At 53.2% G+C, this 9,050-nt stretch overlaps 1 protein-coding gene across 1 annotated transcript in view; it reads right to left on the minus strand.

Annotated features, from left to right (window-relative positions):
• Positions 1-7,834, minus strand: part of LOC103768811 (ribonuclease inhibitor-like) — a gene marked incomplete at its 3' end in the record, with an annotated part of 8,186 nt that extends 352 nt beyond the window's left edge. Inside the window, exons 1-8 of the mRNA XM_008935967.1 lie at positions 7,749-7,834; positions 6,143-6,313; positions 4,209-4,379; positions 3,207-3,377; positions 2,181-2,351; positions 1,553-1,723; positions 448-618; positions 5-17 (exon numbers count right to left, since the gene is read on the minus strand). Of these exons, the coding sequence (XP_008934215.1) occupies positions 5-17; positions 448-618; positions 1,553-1,723; positions 2,181-2,351; positions 3,207-3,377; positions 4,209-4,379; positions 6,143-6,313; positions 7,749-7,834 (1,125 nt within the window). The remainder of the gene's footprint in view (positions 1-4; positions 18-447; positions 619-1,552; positions 1,724-2,180; positions 2,352-3,206; positions 3,378-4,208; positions 4,380-6,142; positions 6,314-7,748) is intronic.
• Positions 7,835-9,050: the final 1,216 nt, after the last annotated feature.

The following is a 9,050-nucleotide window of genomic DNA, read 5'->3' on the forward strand; positions in this document are numbered from 1 at the left end:
GATCGCAGTGGCCCAGCCTGCAGGGAGGGGGGGGAGGCCAGCACAGTGAGAGGTGGCACCAGAGGTCAGTCCCACCTGAGAGACACCCCCTGGGTGAGTCCAGAGAAGGGCACAGGAAACTCTACAATGAGTGACAGAGCAAGATCCTCCAGCCAACCCACACTTTGCTTTGGACCCTGGAGGTCTTGTACCATGAGCTTCCCGTTCCATGCCTGGGGCCTGGGGGAGCACCTGCAGACAGCTCTGGATGCACCATTGCACAGGGGGAGCACTTGTGGCTTCCATTTACTTCCTAATGGACTAGTTAAACGAGTTTGTGCTGTGAATTTTTTCACAAGGACAAAACATTTCCATGCTCCCATCCTCTGCTCTCTTCCTCTCGCTGCACACCCTTCTTGGGAGGGAAACAGAGCAAGAGAGAAGAGGACTTCTGAGGGTGCAGCTTACCACAGGGACTGGAGGTTGCAGGTGGGGTGCAGCAGCCCTTCACAGATGAGCTCCACACCGGCATCTCCCAGCTTGTTCTCGCCCACGTGCAGCACTTTGAGGTGGGTGTTGACACTCAGGGCTGAGCTGATGGCCTTGCAGCACGCCGTGGTGAGCCCACACTCCCGCAGCCTGCAAGGCAAGAGGGGCCCGAGATCTACCTGGAGGCTCTGGAGAGTACCAGGCACTGCTCACTTCTTCACACTGGCCTCGCAGGAGCCCAGACAGTGGGAGCACTGGAGCCAAAGCCTTCCCACCATCCCTGTACTGCTCTCAGCCCACATCTGCTCCAGCCTCTCTCAGCAGCACCTCTCTCAGCCTTCATATTTGGGATTCTTCCTGGGACGGTGCACCTAGGACAGACGCCTGCCCACAAATGGCAGAATGAGCAGAGGTGATGTGTGCTGTTCCCACAGGCCCTCTCAGATCCACCACGTGCTCCTGAGGCACCTCAACAACTCCCAGGCCACCAGGGCAGGGGAAGAACCCAGCTGGGGACAGGAGCTGAACTTGTGGTTTAGGTAAGTTCATGTGCTGCTTGTTAAAGTTCTGTGTGAAAGAACAATTCTCTGCTGGCCATCTGATATCAGACCATCCCACCTAACAGGTGATGCTGTCAGCAGAGAGGATGCTGAGAACAGTTCACAGCATTGGAGCCTTTTTTGGCTCACCAATGAGAGAGTTTGGATCCTGTGAAGAACCTGACATATTTGATCTCAGTACTCATTTTGCTGCTACATGAGGTCTTTCAAAACCTCAAAAGTCTCTAGGCAGCCATTTGTTGCACAATAGAAGGTACTAGACAGAAGCTCTGCAAGTGATGCTTGGTGTCCTGTTGTTTTTAACAGGATGACTATGGGGCAGATCCTCAAAGTGCCTACAGTGTTTAGAAATACAGATCTCTTTAGCTCTGTAAGTCTAAATCCTCCAGGTAACAACTGGCACAACTTGTTTGTGGAACCACCACGGCTGAGGATCTATCTGGTGGGCATTACTTCACCTACAGCTTTCTTCAGTGAGGTCTCCAAAGGATGCAGAGGGCATGTGAAACTTGAGAGCAGCTCACCATAACTCCTGGAGTTTACAGTTGGGATCCTTGAGTGCCTCACACAGCATTTCCATCCCCGAGTCGCTCAGGTTATTGTCTATCAGACTGAGCTCATTGAGGGTCTCTTTAGTACTCATGAGTCTGGAGAGGTCTTTACAGCTGGCACTTGTGAGATCACAGTCCCATAACCTGCATGGAAGAACAAAATATTATTTTTCCCCCCAAGAATGACTTAGATTAGAAAGCAGAGTCCTGTTTGAGTATTTTGAATTTTTGGTCCCATCATTTTCATCTCATTTTCTTCTGTCCTTTACAAAACCCATTCACACCACACAGCTTTCTCCTTACTTTTCCCCCTAGCTGCACCAAAAGCTCTGTTTGTAACACCAAAAAGAAACAGGACCATGCAATTCCAACAGGCAGGCAGCTCAACAGGAAGCCATGGCAATGTTCTGGGTGATTTCAGTGCAGTCTTGCTCAGTCACGGTGTCCTCCACCCAGGCTGAGAAGTAATTTGCAGTAGAGACCTTCTTGTTTCACTAGAGGGTGTAACTGAGAAACTTTCCTCTTAGGAGCAGCCCAGCAGCACAACACAGGTAGGTCAGAGCCTGCGAAGGGGATTTCTGTAACCTCTGCCTGCTCTTACCACAGCTTCTGGATTTTGCAGTTGGGGTGCATCACTCCTTGGCACAGCAGGGCCACCCCGGCGTCCCCGATCTTGTTATCCCCCACGGAGAGGTCTGTCAGTGAGGACTTGTTGCTGAGAACAGCACTGATCTCCCCACAGCTATCGCTGGTTATGCCACAGTTCTCCAGCCTGCAGAAACAAGCACAGTTGGGAGCTGTTGCTGCAGACCCCCCGTGTCAGACACACCCCAAGAGCCCCAGCTCAGGCTGAGAAGGGTCTGCAGGCCGGTCCCTTGCTGCAGACCAGCGCAGCTCCACTGGCACTGCTGGACCCCAGGAGGCTCAGAGGGGATACGGGTGTCCTAGGTGGGCTCTGGCTGAGCCCCCAGCCCACCCCTGTGCTCCAGCAGGCTGCAGGACACTTCTGCTCTGACCACCCACTCACAGCTGCCCATGCAGGGATCACTTTGGCCAAGCTCCCCCGATGCTGCCCGTGCTTTTGCAGAGGAACTGCCTGTAGGACAGAGTGGATCCCTGGCAGCCAGCCCCTGCTGAAGCACAGGAGCAACACAAGGTGATTGGTGCTCCTCCCCAAAACCCTTGCAGGGGCTTTACCCCAGATACAAGGCAAATCCAGCACCCCTGTTTTGAAGTAAAACAAGGATCTGAATAAATGCACTCGGCTGGCTGGTGAATTCAGGGGTAAGAACTGGAGCTGCTGAGGACGATTGCTCCTCTGCTCTGAGATATGGGTGAGCACTCACACCTTGAAACTGCAGGCTCAACCTGGGATACGTGCTCATACTCTACCAACAGGCATAAGAGTGAGCTCACAATCACATACCAAAAAAAAACACCCTCAAAACAACCCCACAAAACTGAAAACCCCAGACATTTGTTTGCAGCTTCCAGTTACAGAAATCTGAGCCAGTGAAAAAATGTGGCCTAAATTGCAAGCATTCCTGACAATAATTTTTCTTGTCTTATGGATGGCAGGACTAGCAGCAGGACTGGCTGCAGTGAGCAATGACCAGCTCTTCCTTACTGTAGTATCTTCAGGTTGCAGGTCGTTGCCATCAGCCCCTGGCACAGCTGCTTGATGGCTGCATCCCCCAGCGCGTTGTTGCTCAGGCTGAGCTCCTGCAGGGTGGGCTTGCTTTGCAGAGTGGCGTTGAGAGCCTCCATAACATCACCTGTGAGTTCACAGTACTCCAGGCTGCACGAAGGAAAGAAGTCCAGGGGAAAAATTACCATCTTCACCATGTCCCTCTACCCAGAAGACACCCTCTGGACAAAGCATGTATTACCCAGGGTGGAAAACATGACAACACCAGCTGAGACGAGGCAACGTGTCAACATCCAGAAAACCAGAGGAGTTTTTAACAGCATCTCCCTGCTCATTTCAGGAAGTGTTAATTCTTAAACTAGACCCCAGAGGACTGCAGCAAGACTAACTACCCACCCCAATTTTACACTAGTCCTCTCCTCTGGACAAAGCATGTATTACCCAGGGTGGAAAACATGACAACACCAGCTGAGACGAGGCAACGTGTCAACATCCAGAAAACCAGAGGAGTTTTTAACAGCATCTCCCTGCTCATTTCAGGAAGTGTTAATTCTTAAACTAGACCCCAGAGGACTGCAGCAAGACTAACTACCCACCCCAATTTTACACTAGTCCTCTGCTATTTGGATGGCAACACTCTCTCAGCCTCACTGCCGAGCCTCCCCGAGAGGCACCGGGGGCTGTGAACAGACCTGGTTCCTGCTCAGCCATAAACCAAGGACCAAGTGCAACAGGATCAGATCCCTGGGGACCTGAGAGGTCCTGCATTACCAGCCACCACTGCCAGAAGGGCTAAACAAAGCCCATGGGAACAGACACCCAGCTCTCACACACACACAGGATCTACCAGCGTCAATAAGCAGGAGACAATTTCGGATGAAACAGGAAGAAATCCACATCTGGCAAGAGCACTCCTGTTTGTCTCAAAGGGGAGACAAGCGTGACCTGTGTGATGAGCAAAGATGCCCAGTGACTACTTACTGTAGCTTCTCCAGCTTACAGTTGGGGTTCCTGATCCCTTGACACAGCACCTTCACTCCATCAGGTCCCAGCTTGTTGTCCCCGATGTGCAGCTCTGTGAGGGTGGGCAGCGCGCCCAGCACGGCGCAGAGAGTCTCACAGCTGGCACTGCTCAGATTGCAGTTCTGCAGCCTGCAGAGAAGGGCAGCCAGGGTGAGGGCAGTGCACCCCCACAGCCACGGGGGCTCTCCCCAGAGCCCCCTGCTGAGCTCAGAGCCTGGGAAGGGCAGCACGGCGCGGAACCCTCTCGGAAGCGCCGCGCCCAGGTCAGTACTGCTGCTCCCCAGGGGGGCCAAAACCTTCCAGCAGCCAGTGCCCTACCTGTGGCACAGCCACAGCTCCCAGGCTTCCTGCAGCATGCCTGCCCACAGAGCACCTCCAGCAGAACACTCCACCCAGCGTTAAGCAGCACCACAACTGCTTCCTAGAAGTGTTTTCATCACCTGGAGGGAGGTGTCCCTGCCCACGGCAGGGGGGTGGTACGAGATGGTCTTTAAGGTTCATTCCAAACCACTCTATGATCACAAGGCTGAACCCTGAGATAAAGCAATGGCAGCTCAGGGTTTCTTGCCCTCTCTGGAAATGTGATCCAGGGTAGCTAAAAGTAAAACTCTTGCCCAGCTTGGTGTAAATCCCTGGATGTCATTTAGAAATGTAAAGGGATGCTACCAGAAGGATCTATGGAGCTGATCCTTCAGCACTCAGGCTGGGAGAGGCAGTGTAGGCACCACGCCGGCATCACTGTGGAGAGTCAGTCACTGGACAAGACTTCCTGGCAACAGAGAGGTGTCGTGCATGGTGGTGCTGAGTTTCACTTGGGTTTGGTTGCTTGTTTATTCCCTAACGCACCTTACCAGGACCTCCAAAAATGGATAATTATGTTCCTGCAGAACTGAAACAGCCTAATGCAGTCTGTTACTTGAGCACCTGGCAAAGTTTGAAGCTTAGGATGAACGCTCTGAAAAATAACTTGTGCTGGTCGTCCAGTACAGAGTATCACAGTTACTTCTTGAAGACCCATGTCCTGGTTTGGGGTAGAACAGAACTAATTCTGTCCAGTGATTTCACTTTTCAGCTAAAGCTCTTCTAACTGACTGCACTTGCTGAAGTTAGCAGCCTCTTTTTGCAGACAGTGTCTGCTTCTAGCAGTGATAACACTCCCTGTTTAGAGTTAACACCAAGGATTGGCATGCAGACCACGGTCACTGCTGGAGCTGGTGTACCACACTGAGGGGGGCAGGAGGCTGCATCTGCAGGGAGGAGCAGGCAGGACAGCTGACCCTGGACCATCACTGGCTGCCCTTGCTCCAACTGAGAAGACAAGGCCTGGGGCAGAGCCAGCCTGGCAGACTGCAGGAAGACTGACAGCTCTTGGAAAGCCAAGGCTCACAGCTCACACCCTTTGCTTGGCTCCTAGAGAAAGGAGTGAGCAAACTGGACCAGATGCTAAGCACTGTGCTTACAACCAGCAGAAGAGGCCCCTGGAAGATGCATTTGTGGAAACATCAGATACATGCTAACAGCAGAGCGGGGCCCTTGGTGGTCGTTCTTTGGTTTAAACCTGCCTAAAGAGATAATCCAGCTGCCTGGGCTGGGGCAGTACCTGCCACCTCTTCTGAAGGAAGTCTACAGAAAGTCTTTGCTTGGCTGGGAAAACCCTGCCTGTCCTTCCCTCCCTGTGCTGACAGACAAAGGAAGACAGACGGATGATATGGAGTCTTCCAATAAACCTATCACTGGGATAAAAGTGTCTGGGGTTCTCCAACCCCCTGGCCTAGGTAAGTGCTGAGGTGCATCAGCATGGCTCTCATCACCATCACACACCAGTTCACCTCCTGACTTCACTGGCAGCAGACTGCAAGCATGTTAGAGCAAGACAATCAATGGGGCTTTACCACAACTTCTCCAGGCTGCAGTTTGGTGTCAGCAGCCCTTTACACAGGTGCTGGATGCCTGCATCTCCCAGCTCGTTGTTGTTCAGCTTCAGCTCTGTGAGGGATGGATTCGTACTGATGATGGAGGAGAGATCCTCACAGTTACTGCTGGAGAGATTGCAGTCATCCATCCTGAAAGAGAAGGAGGGAACACTTCAGTCCTCAGGGTTGCTCTGTTCTCCCTTGCTGGAGCACTGCCCACGAAAGCAAAGTCAGCAATTGACTCCTCTGCCTTCCCTGACACCTCCCTAAGCATGGGCGTGACCTGCTGGGCAACGTCTGGCCCAAACCAAGACTGCTCCCTGCAGGGCTGCAGGACAGGAGGGGCTGGATGGCAGCTCCCCAAGCCACAGACCTCCTCCCTGCTGCTCAGAAGAGGCCACATGACTCAAGTCATCCCCCCTGGCAGGGCTGCAGGTGGAGGACACACCTTCATTTAAACACTGATAGCAACCAACCACCCGGTGTGTAATGCCACAGCTCACCCACAGCTCACTGGGAGGCAGCTGGGAGGTGCTGGGCGGGTCCTGCACGGTGCCCAGCGGGGCTGGCACAAGGTGAGTCACGCTGCCCTGCACCACCCTCTGCCCCTGGCGTGGCCCCGGGAACACAGACAGCGAGTGGCAGCGTGGCAGAGGCTGCTCCCACCACACACCAGCACTCCTCTGGCTGCTGCTGATGGGGGGAGCAGAAACAGAAGAACCAAGGATTGGGAGCCCAGGACAGGTAGGAAGGTGTACACAGGGAGGCAGGAACAACATGGAGCAAAAGGAAGGTGTCGTGAAGAGCTCTACAGCCCCAGGCACAACCAGGGCTCCCAGACATTGCCTGGCCAATTCTCCTTAGAGAACATTAGGAGAACTGAGGCTCCAGTAGGCTCCTGCTTCTCTCCCTCTGGCACGAAGACCTGGCTCCCAGTGGGACTGTTCCACACCGACTAACAGTCCCTGCCACAGCTGCTCTCATCCACTGTGACTGGAGCCCCTGCCCAGGGACAGCCTCCCCACCGCCTGCTGCTGCCCGAGGCAGACCTTGGCAAGTCCAGGTCAGGCCCAGGAAGCTTGCCTGCAAAACTCTCCTTTGCAAAGCACAGGCAAGTCACCTTCAGCCTGCCTGTCTGATGCCCTCCAAGCCATCACTGGCTTGAAGTGGCCCATGCTCTCCAGCCCAAGCAAGACAATGCCAGACCACGGGGTGTGAGTCCCCAAGGAGTAGAGGGGGAGTGCTGGAGCAACTCTTCTGATCCCTGTCCTACGGCTTGCACTCCAGGAGACAGTTTCCCCACGCTGGTTTGCTCAAGCACAGGAGGCAGGTGTGTTTGAAAGCCAAGTGAAGATTTAAAAGCTGATGGCATGTGGCCTGTGTGTGGCTGTTAGGTAACAGCTACTTGACAGCATCTGCCCTGCAGCCCCCACGCACCCCCACCTCCTTTAAATTAACTTTCTGGGTAAAAATAGAATCCTGTTACTCTGCAATTTCTAAGCCACCAGTGAACAGTTCTGCAAATGAAAAACACAGAAGAGAAACACAACAGTTCTTACTTAGAAGACATGCAACTAGTTAGTACCTGATGGTTTCGCAGGTCCTCATTCTGGACAGCAGCTCAGCCCATCTGGACGGGCTCATCTCCTCACACTGAATGTCCAGCTCCATTTTGACAGATGAAGTCAAGTCTGAAAAAGAATTTTTAAATCTAACTTTTTTTTTAACTTGACAGAGAAGCAACAACCCTCTTCACACCCTCACCCCACGGCTCTCAGCCACCAGTTACACTGTGCAAAGAGGACAGGTGGTTCTTCTCCAACACCAGCGTGCTGCAAGTACCAGTATGAGCCAGCAGCCTTGGACTGGTTTTGTCTGGGACTCAGCAAGGCCTTCCTTTGTGAGGCACACGGATCCTGGAGAGACATGGCAACAGCTTGTTATCTGAAGGCTGCCTGCCTGAGAGCAAGATGGTCCAGTTCCCTCTCCAGGGGAGATTAACCAGAATGAGCTCCTGGGGCTCCTCTCACTGTCACATTACAGAGCCACAGAGCTGCTGAGTCTGACCTGACTGATTGTGGGACCTCGAGCTAGACTTAACATCAGGGCATGTTTAAGAGAAGGAGGGTGAATGAGGAAGATGAGCAGGAGAACTGCCTGGGCTTAGATTTGAAGTCCTGCTGGCCACGTGTCCCTGTGTGAGAGGTGGAACAGGGGCAGATGGGAGAAGTGCTGCTCCACAACTTGATAGCCAGGCTTTGAGAGGCACTCTGGTTGGGTAGGTCCAAGTGCAGAGAAGCCAGTAAGCAGGAATTTTTCATTGTTCTGCAGCCAGACTGCCTTTGTGGACTGATGTAAACGCAGCACGCTGCAGAGCAGCTCCAGACAAACATGCCAAAGCAAACAGCTGAGCTCTAGGCTGAGTCAACAAGGGACAGAGTTAAAGGCATCGCTCTTCAGGCAGGTGACAAAATGCACTCTTGGTATTCTGGCTTTGCTAATGTGACTCAACTAATGAGTATTTGTAAAAAAATAATCTCCTGAGCTATCACATTGGAATGTGAAGAGGAGAAAGTCCAACCCCACCAAGCGTTCCTGAGTGCAGTTCTTCACTGCCTTGCCCCATCTTGGTCACCTCCACGAAATGAAGGGTACCCCAAGGCAGGTGTTTGGGATCAGAGTACACGGCAGGATTCCTCCACAACAAATCCTCATCCACACGGGGAGAGGACGTGCCACGAGAGGAGGGATGGAGTTGGGGACATACCCGAAAATCACAGGAGGGGAACCGGGGCCGTAGAGCATTGGCGGAACTCAGGGCCCTCCGGAGCCTCTCCCAGCCCCAAAGCAAAGCTCTGCTGGAGCTCGGGGACCACATCCTGCCCCC

This window comes from Merops nubicus, unplaced genomic scaffold (genome assembly GCF_000691845.1).
Source record: "Merops nubicus isolate BGI_N331 unplaced genomic scaffold, ASM69184v1 scaffold47722, whole genome shotgun sequence".
Taxonomy (NCBI): domain Eukaryota; kingdom Metazoa; phylum Chordata; class Aves; order Coraciiformes; family Meropidae; genus Merops; species Merops nubicus.